Source organism: Falco punctatus (genome assembly GCF_963210335.1).
Source record: "Falco punctatus genome assembly, chromosome: 4".
NCBI lineage: Eukaryota > Metazoa > Chordata > Aves > Falconiformes > Falconidae > Falco > Falco punctatus.
In genome coordinates, this window is record NC_137583.1 from 36,662,724 (window position 1) to 36,678,786 (window position 16,063).

General features: G+C 49.1%; 2 protein-coding genes across 26 annotated transcripts in view; one reads left to right on the forward strand and one right to left on the reverse strand.

The window, feature by feature from the left end:
* The first annotated feature begins 1,707 nt into the window (after positions 1-1,707).
* MRPS34 (mitochondrial ribosomal protein S34) lies at positions 1,708-4,075 on the forward strand. The gene is made up of 3 exons (XM_080383472.1): positions 1,708-2,086; positions 2,167-2,209; positions 3,014-4,075. The coding sequence occupies exons 1-3, from the start codon at positions 1,769-1,771 to the stop codon at positions 3,289-3,291; spliced, it is 639 nt and encodes a 212-aa protein (XP_080239598.1). The 5' UTR covers positions 1,708-1,768; the 3' UTR covers positions 3,292-4,075.
* A 1,073-nt stretch (positions 4,076-5,148) lies between these two features.
* The window catches only part of MAPK8IP3 (mitogen-activated protein kinase 8 interacting protein 3), a 70,735-nt gene continuing 59,820 nt past the window's right edge, over positions 5,149-16,063 (reverse strand). For 23 of the 25 annotated variants that reach the window (XM_080383410.1, XM_080383425.1, XM_080383424.1 and 20 more), the window contains 9 exons: positions 15,972-16,052; positions 15,393-15,460; positions 13,800-13,948; positions 12,797-12,968; positions 12,565-12,678; positions 11,104-11,142; positions 9,067-9,246; positions 8,659-8,802; positions 5,149-8,109 (listed from right to left, as the gene is read on the reverse strand). In XM_080383410.1, the coding sequence (XP_080239536.1) occupies positions 7,988-8,109; positions 8,659-8,802; positions 9,067-9,246; positions 11,104-11,142; positions 12,565-12,678; positions 12,797-12,968; positions 13,800-13,948; positions 15,393-15,460; positions 15,972-16,052 (1,069 nt within the window). In that variant the 3' untranslated portion in view covers positions 5,149-7,987. The remainder of the gene's footprint in view (positions 8,110-8,658; positions 8,803-9,066; positions 9,247-11,103; positions 11,143-12,564; positions 12,679-12,796; positions 12,969-13,799; positions 13,949-15,392; positions 15,461-15,971; positions 16,053-16,063) is intronic. The other 2 variants (XM_080383406.1, XM_080383419.1) reach the window with 1 other exon arrangement.

Here is a 16,063-nt window from a genome sequence, read left to right on the forward strand (position 1 = left end):
CCCGGGGGCGGCTGGAGCGTGGCCCGCTGGGGGCGGCCCGGGAGGCCTCACCGCCCCGCCCGCCCGGGAGCGGCAGCCTGGCGGGGGAGCTCCGTGTGGGGCGCATCGCGGTAAGCGGCCGCGGCAGCAGCGGGTGGCCGCTGCTCTGCCAGGCTGCTCCGGCGGGCGCTCCCGCCCCCGCTCGCCGGTGCTTGTGCCGGGGGCTTCCCTCTGGCAACGGGCGCTGCTCCTGGAGCGCCTGCGGCAAAGGTCCTCGCGGCACCCCCAGAGCGGGAGGGGGTTCTTTAATGAGAGGCTTCGCCTGAAGGAAAAACAAGCGCGGGATCCTGTTGCGACCCGAGACAAGGCGCTGTCGGACGCCGCCCCCTCAGGGAGCCGGGACACCGGGAGGCACTTGGAGCCGCTCTGGGCCGCCGCCGGGCCCGGCGAGGAGCTGGCGGTGCTTGGAGCACGGTTTGTGCTCGGCCTCCTGCTGCAGCAGCCCGGAGGTGCTGTCTCTAGCCGACTGTTGTGGCGTCGCATCAGTTTTTCTTGTCGACTTGCTGTGTTTGGCGTTGTCTTGCCTTTCCGTGCATCCGACAAAGCCATTTTCACAATTTTTCAAGCATTCTTGTGCCCTCTTCTGCTCAGTGGCCCCGCAGAAACCTGAACGTAGGTGCCTTAAAGGGCGTGACTTGATACCTGTGCTGCATAGCCCTAGATAGAAGCTACGTACTCTTTACCTTGTAATAAGTCATTTAATTGCTCTGCTGTTTTTCCCAAATTTGGGTGGATTGAGGTTGAGTATCTTATTCTAAATCCGTGTTTGTCAACTTAAGCAGGTACATTCTCTTTGTTACAACGTCCCTGTCCCTTTTCAAGAGAGATGCAGCACATTAGGAGAAAATTTCCTATTTTAAGAGCATTACCAGCCTTTAAAATGGGTGGTTTACTTGTTTTGTTGCCTAGCACAAGCCCCCTGGCCCCCACTTTTGTTCTGCACATTAATTGTGGCTGCTGACAAAAAACAGTCTGTGTATGCCTGAAAACCTTCAGTAAAGGACTCGGCAGCAGTACTGGAATGAACGCATTTCCTTCAATAAATGATAACTTTTTCCTTCAATAAATGATAACAGTTTAAAAACAAGCAAACAAAACACCTTTCTCCTGACAGGTTTAATTTACCAGTCTCTAGCTGGAATCCAGGGGCTAATATAGCCAGACCTATGCAGTTTTCTACTCCGTAAGTCCACAATGCACACAGCAGTTTCTGCCGGTGCGGCTCTGTCGCGTTGGTGCTCAGCGGCTGGAGCTGTCAGTGCCAGGGAGAGTTTGTCTTGTCCCCGGGAACGGAGTTATGAGACCCAGCTTCTGACTCTGACCTCGGGAAGACCTTCCACATTGCAGTAATCTGCCTAAAACCTGCCAGCGTCATCTACTCGCTGGCTTTGAACGTTCCCTTCTCTGAGGGCCTGCATAGGTGAGGCTGCTCAAGTCGATCTTTCTATCCCAGCTTATCCCAAGTTACTGGGACCCATCCCGACCACCGAAGCGCGCCGAGGCGTCAGGGCGCGACCGAGCTGCGCCCACCGGGGGCCGAGCCTGTGGCCGTGGCTCTGCCCGCAGCGAGAGGCCCGCTGGCGCCCCGGGCGGCTCTGCCGGCAGCCGGGCCCTTCCGGGCAGCCGAGCCGCGGTCCGGCGGGGGCGGGTGGCGGCGGGGCGGGGCGGCTTCCGGGCGAGACGGGAAGCGGCGGGGCCCGGCGGAGCCGCCGCGCACTCGGCCGGCACCATGGCGCGCAAGAAGCTGTACCGGCCCATCGCCGCCATGGCCAAGAAGATCCGCGAGTACCGGGCGCTGAAGAACCGGCCGCGGGAGTCGCAGCGCTTCGCCCTGGACTACGAGAGCATGCGGCGGCCGCTGACGCAGAAGCGGCTGCCGGTGCGGGCCTGGGAGGACGTGCGGCGGGAGAACCGGCTGCTGGCGCTGCTGTGCCGCCTGCCGCGCTTCGGCCTGGGCCGCCTCGTCACCCGCAAGTCCTGGCTGTGGGCGCACGACGAGCCCTGCTACTGGGTGATCACCAAGGTGAAGGCTGACCACACGGCCGAGGTGAGGTAACGCCGCCGCGCCCCGCCCGGCCCGGCGCTGCCCCCCGCGCCGCCCTCAGCGGGCTCCGCTTCTCTTTGCAGAACATGGACCACGGCAGAGCCTGGGGCCGCCTGACCTTCCGAGGTACAACCGGCTGCGGGACCCTCGGGGGCTTGGGGGGGGGGGGGGGGGGGGCGCCTTGCTCGGGACGCTTGGCTTTCGCAGGTTGCTGCCGGGCAGGTGAGTTACCGTGGGTTAGTTTCAAGTGCGGGGATCCAGCCCACCCCGCCCCCTCCCCGTGCGGGGACCCAGCCCCCCTGGCGCACGCCCCTAAGCAGCGACGGCGGGTGGGGGGGTGCAGAGCCCGGGACCAGCCCTCGGAAGCAAGACACGACTGAACACGGGAGGGTGTTCCAAAGAAAAAGGTCGAAGGAGCCAGGAGTGATGGCAAGTAAACTTATGTTACTGGGATTTTAAATTAGCGCTTAGAGTTGAGCCGGTGAATTTCTCTTTTTAAAGCTGCTTTCTGTAGGCATGATGGTCACTTACCAGAGTTTCCAAAACATGCTCATTCAAAGATTTTAAAGTTGTTGGGTTTTTTTTAGGTTAAATTTCCCAGAGAACTTTCATCAGTGCAGAGGTAAATTACTCTTGTTCCTTAGCCATGGAAACTGAACTGGAGAGGGGTGAAGGTTTAAATTGAGAGGGAGTCAACCATGGAATTCAATCGAATTGCCTGTAGTCCTGTCAGTGGGTTTCTGTATTGATTTCCAAGGACAAAAGTGGGATCCCATAGCATGGCAGGGAAGGTATTGTCTGATCCTTTGAAAACTTCCTTTACTATTGCCTGTTGTAGCATTTTTGGTAACGGAAAACTGACACGCTGCATTTCCCAGAGGGAGGGTGTTGCAGTAGTGTTGTCCACTGGTGTTCATCTTTTTTTCTCAGGCAAAACCGAAGAAGAAGTGCGGGAGATAGACAAAGTCATGTACCACGACTGGCGTGTGGTGCCCAAGCATGAGGAGGAGGCCTTCAAGAAATTCACCCCAGTGCCAGAGGAGACCATTCGGTACCTTCCATACCCACCTCTGCTCCGAGCCATGATCCTTGCGCGGTGGCAGAAGGAGGGAAAACCAATCACAGAGGAGCCCATGATTGATCTGGAGAAGCTCAAGGCCTCTCCCCAGCGGAGTGCAAAGAAAAAAGCTACAGGGACACCAGTTTAAGGACTTGTTCTATGTTCTGAGCTTCCTGTGTGCTCTCACTGTGTGTTAGGAGCATGTCATCTTACAGAAGACCTCCTTATCCACTGTGGTACAGTGCAGCCCTGTTGAGCCACCTCATCTGAAAGGAAAGGTGCAGATACATTCACATCTTTTCTTCTATAACTTCAGTCTCAGTCAGCAGAGGAACCTTCTCTGTTCCTGTATGATCTCTGAATGCATAGCTCCTGTCATCCAGCTACACTTTCTTGGAGCACAGTTTTCTTTACTGCCTGAAAATTAAGTTTTTAAGAACATTTTCCAGATAATTTGGGTCCTACAGGAATCACAGAAAAATGACTGAGAATATCAAGTTATTTCACAGAGCAGTTTACAACTGTGCTAATGAAAATAAATGTCTTCTTATTTCTGCAGCACGGTTCTAAGAAAACTTGCTGTTCTTTTCTAGTGCATGGAGATCATTATGGGGTCCAAATGCAGGGCCATTAACTTACCAAATACAGGCGCAGCACTGGATTCCTCTTAATCACTGCAGAATCATCTGGGTTACTCACATATGATGGCAGTAAGCAACACAGGAGGAACACAACTTGCTTTTGGATACTGAGCTTATCCAAAGCTATCCATCTCTTATTCCCAGAGATGGCTTGTCAGGAGATAGAAGAAATCATTTTAATTCTGGTGACGCAAAGTATACAGGGTTGGCTCTTACTATTTGAGGCCAAACACAAATTGCTACCTATTCCAGTGCAGCATGATGGGGTAAACATTAAAATGTGCAACTCGGTGCAGTTCTCAGCATTTCATTTTCTCTCTTGGTGGTTGCGGATTCTGCTGTGGTGTCAGGAGCTGTTGGAGGGTCTAGTCAATGTGAGAGTGGAGAGGACACAAGAGTTGTTCTGGTCTGTAACCCCACGGATCAGCTGCTTGCAGAAGTTGCTCTTTATTTCTGTCTGCTATAGTAGGTAGTCGGGATGCCTAGAACATGCTGGGGAGCTCTGCTGGGACCCCAAACCTGTGCATTAACTTCCTGGGGCATTCAGCAACATGGGGGTGGCCATCTGAAGGATGATGGTTATGAGTCCCTTCCTCAGCTACGCATCTCATGCCAGACATGGCCCCACTTCACCCAGTGCTTCACCCAGTGCCTTGTTTGCACTGCTTCTGGCTGTATTGACAGGTGCAGCCCTGGGGGGGGGTGGGGCAGGCCCCAGGACCCATTTCCAAACCTCACTGTTCAGGTGCTTCTGTTAACCCAGGAGGTGCTGCCTGTTGTACATCACCCTGGCCTGCACAGAACCGCAGTGCTGGTCATGGAGGTGGATCACCTTAGGGACTTCGGCTCATGGCAGAAGCCACTCCCTGCTGTAAGGAGGTGGCTCCCTTTTCTATTACCACTATGTACAGCCCTTGAATTAATGCAGTTCTACAAAATAAGTACAAACATATGCAAGTGCTGCTGGGACTAAGAGGAAGTTGCTTCCTGCAGTGCTGAATGTCATTGATTCCTATGGGACTTTGTGAAATACCACCCTGTATTGACAGGGGACTTTGGGAAATTTGAGTGTTGGAAGCCGAGTCTGATGTGTAAACTCTGGCAGCTCACCTGAAGGAGACACAAGGACAGCCGCAGCTAGCCAGTCTTTTCCACTTTCTATTTCTGTTGCTGGCAGCAGCTACAGATTGCTCTGTGGCTTGCAGGACCAGCCCCTTCTGCTCTCACCCAGCAAGCAATCCACATCTTCATTCTTGCTACTAACTACCACTTGAGCTGCCACTCCCACCCTTTAAGTGTCTTGCTGTTACTGATGGCTGAGCACAAATCCCAGGACCCTTACAGGAAAGACCCCCTGCACTTGCTGATGTTAACACATTTATTACGTACAGAACAGATATGGTTTGTTGTTTGATAGCATAGGGGACAAAGCATGGGAAGGTATTCATACAGCAGTCTCTTTACAGAATGCCATCTTCTGACCAAATAGCGGAGTTTACAGGCCTTAAGACGCTTTTTAAAATCTTTTGTAACATACAAGATACTTTACATACATCACAGTGGAGATACGACAGGGAAGTGTGTTGAAGCCAGTCAGTTCTCACCTTGCTGCCCAGCAGCCACCAAACGCCCACAGGAGCTGACAGCAGAGGCTGGTTGTACTGAGCTGTAGCTGCCCCCTTGGACATGTGCTTCTCTTGGAGGAAAACATACACTGAGCTGGAAAGGAACCTGTTGGTAGAGGCCCAAGACTGGTTTCCTTATGTTGCCAGGGCCCAGTGGGTGACAGTAGACCGAGCACTGGCACTTTGACAGCTAAAACCAGATACAGAAACAAACAGTAAGAGGTAAAAACGTTGCAATTCTCTGTTTTCCTAGGGAAGAACTAAGGAACTGGGCCCTACTACAGCGCTTTTTTTTTTTTTTTTTTCCCCTTCAATTAGCCCAAATGATGTTTACCTGGCCCTAACTGGTGAACCGTTACATTTCTGTGGAATCTGTGATCTAAATGCTTATGTATCCTGTTAACTTTAATGCACTCTGCGTTGTGATCCGAAGAGCTCTTCCTAGCAGAAAGCACTGTGGGAAAGCAAATGGGAAACCTGGCATGGTCAGCAGTGCCCTGGTGAAACTCCCCTGGTGAAAGCTCCCCCCGCATGCCGGTGGTGGCTCCAGGCACCCCTTAGACAAATGCCAGCCAGAGAGCCCGTGTGCTCATGGCTGGAGGACACCATCCTGCTGGTTTCCTACCTTGGTAAGAGTGGTGTGGGTGTGCGTGTCAGCAGCACCGTGGGCACCACTGTGGCTCTGCGCTTTGGTGGCTGAGGCCTCTGTTCTCCAGAGACATCCTCTTGCCTCCTTGCAGGGGAAATGTATGCCCCAGCCTTTCCTGATCTGTGGATCCAAAAACTGTTTCAGTGATGCTGCGTCAGGACAGATGCCACATGTCAGAGCTTCCCCTGGGAATACTGCATCCCTGCAGCACACCAGTAGCTTTAGACCACAAGCCCTGGGGGCAGCCTGGCCTGTGGCCACAGGCACAGGACATGGCTGGGAGCTTTCCAGGAGATGGAGGCCTCCCTCAACTGTCCCCATACTGCCAACTGGCACAGGGACATCCCTGTGAACCCCCGAGTGCTGCACAGCTCGGGGAAGAAGCAAGATGACCACTAGGAGCTTCTAAATTAATCGCTAACAACTGCTATTCACTCCAGTCCTGCACATACAGGAGGGAGTGTTCAAAGGAAACAGAACTTGTCCCTGTGGAGACAGGACTGTTTCCACTGTCAGAAAGGGAGGACAAACCAATGCCCCTGCATCTGGACCTGCCATGTTCTGTGTCTGGAGCTCAAAACTGCTCTTCCTGGCCCCATTTTTTGCTGCTTCTCTTGTAAGCAGGAGACACGTTTGCAAATCCCCAGCACTGCTTACGCAAGGAGGGCTGTCAGAATTTTTCTCAGGGGCTGTCAATCCTTTTCAGGAGTTAGAAATTTCCAGCTTTTCGAACTACTAAGTAACAAACTCAGTGCTTGCGATGTTAGATAAAAGAGGCCAGGAAATCTGGCTTCAATTCCTTTTTCTGCCTGACCCCAGGCGAGACACAGCCTTTCTAAACCTTGACTGCAACTACAAAGTCTTTCCTAACCAACAGTCACAGCGTGAAGGAAAACAGGTGTCTCCCTTCCAGCAGTTCCTGGGGTGGGGAGACAGACTTATGAGTCAAGGTAATCTCAATGTGTTCACACAGAATTCACAGCAGACCAGCATTATCTGCCCCCATCCTGTGTTTTAAAACCCAATGAATGCTATGCAGAGACACCTGTCTCCTGAACATCTCAGAATGAACTCAAGAGTTCTCTTCTGCCTGTCATTTTTGGAAGGGGGAGTGAAAAGTATTGCTGCCTTTTCTGCTCTTAAAAAAAAACAAGGTTCCAATACCCCTTTGCTACCACAGTTGCCAAAGACCCTCTGGCCTCCATGATCAAACACTATCTGAGGCTACCGAACAATCCTCTCCAGACACAGGCACCCAGCACACAACGCTGAGACAACAGCAGCAGATGAGGGACTTGCCATCTGCAGGTACAGAGGATGTGTTCCCCACAGTGACGGCATGGCAGAAGTGCTGCCCAAACCCTGACACTCCTTTCTATTGAGGGTTCCTCGGACCTGGCTGCTCTTGAGTCCGTGGGACATTATTCTGTGCTTAAGGGTGGATAAGGTGGAGAGTCCACTGATGAACTAGAAAAGGATTTCTGCTAGGGTGCTCTAAAAGTTGTGATTCACCTTCACTGCTTTGGCGGGGGACGCCTGGGGGATGTACTACTTTCTCATGCAGGTGGGAGTGAGGCAACCTGCTGGAGAACCTGAGCCACCACCCATCCAGCTGCCAGCTCCTGAGCACTGGGCAAAGGCTTTGCACAGTTCTAGCTCCAAGCTTCACTTCATCGATGCACTGCCATTTCTCTCCTTGTAGATGCCAGCTCCAGAGCAGAACAATAATCCAACCACACAGAAAGCTCACGGGCCCAAGATGAAAGCTGCGAGTTCAGAGGTTAGAAGGGGGTCACAGTCCAAGGCAGGAGCTGTTGCAGTTGTCTGGGGTCGGTTTCCAGCAGTAGGTATAATGCAGGCGTTCTGTATGTACATCTTGGCATTCAGGTGGGAGGAGGGACACTTACATTGGTGGGAAAGGAGAAATTCTCACTCAGGGATATACGATACCTGCCACACAATAATGTGGCTTCTTTCAGCCTTCGAAAGTACTGGCTTCACCTGGGTGGGATCTCCTGCATTCTCCTCTGTCTCATCATCTTCTCCGTCCCCTGAACAGAGAAAACAGAGAGTAAAAAAGGCAAGGAAGAAAATCCCGAATTGCACTGCTCTGGCATACTTCCAAAGAGGCTAATATCCCTGTTACAGTCTCGGCAGTGTGACAACAGACAGCAGGAGCCGAGACCTTCCTTTATGCCTGGAGAACATTTACAGCAACATGGAGCTTTTCTGAAGCAGGACTGCGTGAACAGAACAAACCATTTCCAGTAGTAGCGAAAACCACCCTTCCTTTTGGGGGAAGCTAATGGTTACAGGACAGAGCACCCTCAAGCAGCACAGGTGACTGCAGTGGGACACCAATGTTTGGAGCCAGTGACACTGACCATTTTGTTCTTTCCAGGGCCCTTAACACAGACTGTGTGGCACTGCAGGCAGGGGCAGGGTTTCGCAGCCTTGTGCTGTGCAAGGAAAATGCTCACTATCTGCACTCACAGCCAGAGGCACAAGAAACAGAGCGTAGCGCTTTTCAGACTTCACTCTCTGCAATCATGGCCCTGCACCCCATCCTGTTCCAGATGCCTCCCACCACAGGCACTCACCGATCCGGAAATCTATGTACCCTTCTCCTCCACTCAGCACCAGGACGTTCTTCAGCTTCTGCCCCTCGGTCTCTGTGGCTGCCGTGCTGGGGTTCTCCGAGGGGCTGTCCAACACGCTCCCATTCAGGGTTGCTAGGACATTGCCTGGGAGAAAAGGTACTGTCAGTGCCTCTGCTCAGCCCCCATGCAGTTCAGAGACACACACAAACACAACTGGGCAGGCTAACTCCTTCTGCTGGTGATATCTGTAAGTCACTGCAGTTTTAAACTAGTGATGTCTGAGCCACAGTGGTCTGCAAGCACTAGAAATGTCACGAACAGACACCCGCTGCAGATCAACTCAAGCTCCTGCCGCAGAATGGATGGCAAGACAAGACTCTCCCAAGGAAGCACTGTGCTCATCCTTACCAGGCACAGAGACGAAGAACTTGACAGCATCACGGTGGCCATGGAAACAGAGCTGTGCCTGAGCCATGGAGCAGTAGGGAATGAAACTGCTGGCAGATTTGTCACTGTTGTCATCACCGTACACATGGATGACCCCGCCAGAGCGGCTGCCCTCTCCAGAGGTTGGTGAGGTCTTGTTGGCTGGAGGTAGGGAGGAGGAATATTGTCAGCAATAGCTCTGAGTCCCGTTTATAGCAGAGACTCGATCGAAGAGAAAACTCATGAGCCATGAAGGAAAACCTTTAAAGGTGCAGGTCTCTTTAAAGGTCTTATGTAAAGGATGTGATGGAGGAGACCACACTAGACTATACAGTACCTCCCTCTTAGGCTGGTAACAACCCACTGACAACAACAAACTACATTTTCTCATCATATCTAGTATTTGGCTACTAATGTGGTGCACACATCCCTGGAGGCGCTGGGCAAGAGTGACCCTAGGGCAGGCTAGGTGAGGTCTCTAAGGTGTCCCAGTGAAGGCCTCTTCACCAGCAGCAATCCTGTGCAGCCTCCAGAAATCACCTGCTGTGCTAGGATCAACCTTGGCCTTTAGTACCTGGCAGGGTATCCAAAGGTGTCCACTGTACCCATGAGACATTAAGGGCAGCTGGAGGAGAATTACTGCTATCTTCTGGATTGGTGAAGTTGCTCCGTTTCCAAGTCAAGTCCTTTGTTCATGCCAAGCTGTGAGCACACCGGCTGCTGAAAGCAGTCTCGGGGTCAGGTGAAGTGCTCAGCCCAGTCAATGTCACAACACTGGAGTGAGGTCCTCCCTTAGTCCTTGATTTATCCATGACACCAGAAGATCAGCTGCTCAAGCAATGAACATCTAAAAGATGTTCACATCCACAGTTTCCAAGGATTTCAAGGTGGGCTCAGGGGCCTGTATGTTTCATATCCAGGCTCCAAGAATGTGAGTGCTTCCACTCACCAAGGAACAGAGAGACCAGTGCTCAGAGCTCAGAATGGGAGATGCTTTCCTTCTGCATGCACCCACATCCGTAAAACAGAAACAGTACTAAAATCAGAAGGCTTTCACCTTCTGTAAGACAACTCAAATTGCTTGCTTGCTTCTCGGTAGTTCTGTATTTTGGCTTGGGCTGCATTTCAATTATTGACTTGGACAAAGGAGACTTTTGCCTGTCAGGCTCAAGCCAGGATGGCGAGACAAGTATTTTGACAGAAGAATAAGTATTGGTGTGTACAGGGGGAAAATGCCTAAGATGAAGGCTCTCTGCATCTCTGTGCTTTGGTTTGCTGTAAGCACCTGCAGTTGGATGAAGTCATCCAATTGACAGGCTGGTATTAGCACTTCTCACTCAGTATCTGGCTTCTTACTGCAACCAATATCAGATGCTTTAAAAGGAGGAGACACATGCTGATAACACTTCTGGACAGCCAAAGAAATGCCTTACAATGAGAAAAAAAAACAACTCACTTTTGACCCTGGAAAGGCTAAGGTAAGCATAAATTTGAACTCAGACCCTTCCCTAAGTGGCACAAAACCAAACAATTCTCAAGTCCCGAATGGTTCTAAGTCTTGGTTGATTACTTGCAGCTGGCAAGTGCACAGCACCTACTGCCACTGGCCTGGAACTGATGAGAGAAGCATCCTTGGAAAACCAAAGATGACCAAGGAAGACCAGTCTACTCGTCCTTCCTGGAACTCTCTGACTGAAAGAACCTTTACAGTCCCCTTCTCAAACCTGGCCTACCACAGTAAGGGAACTACTGATGAAGAATAAAATACTCTTAACACAAAAGAAAAACCCCAGAGGGATGGCTAATGAGATGGATGAAAATGTTTTTTGCGATGGGAAATGAGGATATTTACATTACTGTCTCTGGTCGCTTTTCTCAGATTGCAACTTAAAATGAAAGAGTGACGAGGAAAAATGGACAGAGAGTGCTGAATGGCAAGATGGAAGGGTGGGAAAGCAACTGCAAAGGTGAATGGGTGCAAAAGGAGTGAAAGCTGAAGGAAGGAGGCAATGGACTTACCCCGGAGCCCAAGGAGTTGGCCTCGGTGGAGGACTACAGCTAGGCACAGGCAAGGAGTGGGAACACAGAGGGGCACGGGAAGAGACAGGCAGGATGGGAGAGAAGAAAAAGGTGATTACTGGGAGAAAATTCAGGGAGCAACAGAAATGTATAAAACCTAGAGAAACTGCAACAGGAGCTACAGGCTTGGATCAGTTTATACCAACACTGTTCTTCCTCGCTTTGGTCTTACCTAACGAGCACAAATGTAGTATCTGAGATGGGAGAGGAACCACGGTCACAAGGATCCATTGCTAAAGCTTCTAGTGAAACCTTACTGCTTACCACATTTTTACAGTAACACCAACAGACAAAGCAACCGGTTTATAGCAGGGAACAAGCTTAACTTAGAATTAGGACAGCAGCCCCAAGAAAGAATGGGCTTTAAAACAGGGATTCAGAAATGAGACCTAGACTGCAGTGCTCAAAGGTGACTGTCACTGGCTTCCTTGTGTCGGCCTCAGGCATATCCAGCACTACTAGCCTTAGAGGAGACCACCTTGGCCCAGACTTCCAGAAGGATTACAACAGGTTTGCTGCTCTTATACAAGAGCTATTTGCTTCTCAGCTTTCCTGTATGCAGTGGTGAGAAAATGTAAATTTGGCTGCTTTCTGTTGAAAGCAATTGCAATCAGCGTCAAATCCTACTGCCCCATGATAATCTGGAACAGACCTTCAAAATAAGATTCTGACTGGCACATACAGAACAGGATTACCAAGAGCTTCAACTAAGCTTCCAGCTCCAGAGATGTATGTATTAACTACTACTGCTGGGTCTCCTCACCAGGTTGGATTTGGCATAGGATAGATTTCTACTTGACTGATAAAGCTGAGCCCTAATTTGAGTAAATGAAGCTTTTCTAAGGTCAGTTTCTGGAAAATACTATTACAAAGATGTTTAGACGTCTATGCAGAAACAAAATTTCCAGGGAGATCTTCTGGTGACTTCTCATCCCATGGCCTCCTTTTGGAGACTTACTACAATTCCCAATGTTTCTCCTGCTTTCCAGAAGCTACAGAATCAGTTCACATGAGTCTGCTCTGTCAAGGTCACGCTCAAAAAGAAGACTGTACAGATGGTAGAGATGTCATTGGTCCCCCAAGAAGGAAACAGCTTCAACTGAACTGAAATTGACAGCAACAAATACCTATTTGGTTTTAAACAGGTTAAATCCATTCAACCAAACATTTCCTTAATAAGGAAAAGTTAAACAAAGTTCAGGGTTTCTCATACCCAGGGCTCTTTTCTTTGAACACTGCAATGATCAAAGGCATGTCAGGTTCAGGGTAAAAATGGCTGGAAAGCATTAGCCTGCCTGCCAGAGCCATCCACCATGCCACACAAATAATATGCAGAAGCATCTTTTTTTTTTTTTTTTTGGGGGGGGGGGCACAGGAGTATCTCCAATAAATGCCACTTACTCTCAGTCAGTGGAATGGAGATGACGACACCGTTCCCTGTCCCTACCCAGAGGCGGTTGCCAGCAATGAGCAGAGCTGTAATCCGCACGAACGAGAAGCCCAGCTTTCCAGTGCCTAGTAAGCATGCACAAGAGTTGGAGAGTCAGTTACAACTTTGGGCAAGGTCTGCTAACAAATTTTGGTTGATCTCACTAAGCAACAGACCACTTACTGACGGTCTCTACTGCCTCACCTAGCATCTTGCTGACGTAAGGCTCAATGTCGACATCTTGCAGATGTTGATGGCTGTGGGCATGGTAAAGCCTCAGAGTGGAGTCCAGGCGGATAGAAACCCATACTCCATCTCCAATCCATGCCAGCTGTCGCACCTGACTCTCCCGCCGAGGATGGGCATCAAAAGATTTCTGAAATGCCAAATGGGTGGACCAACGTGAGTTCAGAAAAGCTTTGCAATTATCTACTCATATACTCCATTTTCCTCAACTGAGATCACTTCACAGCTCTTGGAGAAAATGTGTTGATACCAGCTGACCTGCAAAGTCCAAAATCCCTTGCTTGAAATGGTAAGTTGTACAGCAGCTCTGCAGAGATCACGGTCTTTGCAGACCACTTCAGGAGCAAGAACATTTAGAAACCAAGAGCTTTCAGGGTGCTTGGTAGAAAAGGAAAACACACAACTCCAGTCTAAGTTCCACAGATCAAACTGCCTTGGCTCACTGATGTGAACTTCACATTCAGCACTTCTCCCTTTGGTTAGAACTATTCCGAGCACTGTCAGATAGGTTTGTACAAACACCACTGTATTGAATTTCAACCAAAAGGCTCTAAATGTCATTTTTTTTTCCTTAGGCAAGTGGTATCGCTGGGGCCTGCTAGCTGTACTCCTCCTTTGTGCCACAGTGCCCGCAGATGAAGTCTCAGACCACATACGAAGGGCAGCTGTAAAGCACGCATGTACATTTGTACAGTATGTGGCCTCATAGGCTCGCTAGTGATGGCAAAGAAAGTGCTCAGATTAGATGTAACTAAAGATTTAAGCTCTCCGAAAGGGATGAAAGAATAAATACCACCCTGGCAGACTAGGTCATGATATGACCCAGATTGACAGTTTGGGTCCTACAGTCAGCAAGGACAATACAGAGGTTCTGCATTTCCATACACTGCAGCATGAAACAGCTGTAAGAATAAACACAAGACAAGCACGTGCATGCATATACACACGTTTTCTCTCTTACCTCAATCTGCATTGTCTTAGGTTGGATAACATGGATTTTGTTCTTGTAGCCACACCAGACTCTATCATACACAACAGCCATGCAGCGGATGGAATGGTGAGTGTGACCAAGGTCCATTAGGTGGTAATTACTGAGATCCCACTGACCATCTAAGGTGAAAAACAAGTGCGGAAAGATGCATCTCCTTCGTGACATGTCAGTACACAAATAGAATCATCTACTTTTCCATATATATCTAGGTATACAGGCTCAGCTAATACTCAAATGCTCATTTTGGTTGTGTCTGTGAACTTCCCATGAATCCATACCACTACTCTGGGTACAGCCTTATCCTTACGAAACATATGACAATAAAGTTTAGTTTGGTGGGCTGAAAGCTCTCCAAATCAGGCTAATTTAAACATCCTTTTATTGTAATGAAGCAAACAGGTTTCTTTAACAAGTACAAGAACCGTAGGTGAAGAAGAAAGACAGCCTAACAAGATTATGCAGAAACTTGAAAGGAAACGGATCGTACAGTTCTTGTGGTGAGGCTTCCTCATATCCCAGACAGACAACTCCTCCTAAGTGTCAAATCCAGGATAAGGACTCAGATCTCCCTTTTCTCATGCTTATTTTCTAGCTAACCAGGCAGGTACTGTGTCCTTCACAGAGGGTGGCCTCTGTGTCATGAAGCTTTATTCTATTTCTGATGGGAACGATTTTTATGTGTCAGTGGTCAGGCCTGAACTCATGACAGAAGCTGAATCAAAACTTAAGACTGCACAAAACCACTGATCTCTGTATTTCCGCATACTGGATAAACTGCTATTCAATGAACAACTAAGTTCTTAACATGCAAATGTAAGTCACAGTTAGCAAATTCCCATGTACTTTCAGGTATGAACACAGCTCAGAAACAGCTCAAGTCATAGGGAAACAAAACCTACTACAGTGAAGAGGACAAGAAATACAGAATTCAAAAATATCTTGAACTGGCAGGATTAAGGCATGTCAGATTACTCAGATGTCTCCTTTTTGCAACAAGAAAAACTGGCCAAGCATAATGCAAAGGTGACATTGGTTTGGGATTTCCAGACTTCCAGAGCATCCCAGCTCTGCCTGCTGTGTATGCAGTTATCAGTTCCACTTACTTACTTAGAGAGTTCAGCTTCTCTAGGAAGCAACAGGTCTATTCGCAACTACACAGACGATCTGCTCAGGTACAGCCTGTGCTGCGTGGAGCATCCTGTGCATCCCTGTTACCGCTGACTTGTGAATCCGTAGTAACACCAACATGGCCCAAATGCCTTAAACTTACCAAGCATGCCTCAAACAGCTGCACAGCACATGCATTCCTGAAAGTGTTGCATTTACTCTGCATGTGCTACACAGGACATCCACACATGGGTTTTTGTTCACAAAAGCTCAGGAAATGGTATTAAAGTATACCTTAAATGTTTTAGGATGATTACATATGTATAATAGCTATGCATTTCAATTGTGTTTGTACTCTAGCAAGCCAGCACCTTTCCTTCTTGACTCAGAATAGCATTTAATCCATTAGTACACCTTCAGCAAAGTTTGGTTTTCTGTTATTATATTGATTCTTACCTTCTCCCCGGTGGAATATGGCTAGTGTTCCATCTGCCAGAGCAACAAGGACCCTCCCTTTCACATGCCTGAAATCACAGAAAAGTAAATACTTAAAAAAGTCTGTAGAACTAAGGGACTAACAGCTTCTTTCTGAAATACACACACACCATCTTTATGCTCTCTCTACAATTCCCATTCAGTTTAGCACTTGCAGAAACATCCTGCAAGGGCCGATGGTCATACATCTTACCTTTGTTGTAGTAACATCATCCATACATTTCCTGTTGAGGTCAACTTCTTCACACTACAAACTCCATTAATTTCAAGAAATTCCACGTAACTACACCCCCTTTTCTCCTCCTGATACCGCTAATCTCATTTAGCACCTCTTTCACTGAATTGGGTCAGGTCTGCAGTTAAGCAGGAAAATGGCTCAGCATGAGGCTTTCAAATAAACAAAAACCTTGGAAAACTCCTGAAACCAATGCACATAGAAGAGCAAAGAAAAAGATGACTGACAAGAGCTGTTACCCCCATCTAAAATATCGCTCGGGCACTGAACCTTCCCCTTCGTTGTCTCTTGGCATGCACACTTACACTAGACTCAGTACAGAGTCCTTCAGCTTTATCGAATGCAGACACTTCTTCCAGTTGGATACAGCTGAGTGCACATAAAGCCTGTGAGAAAG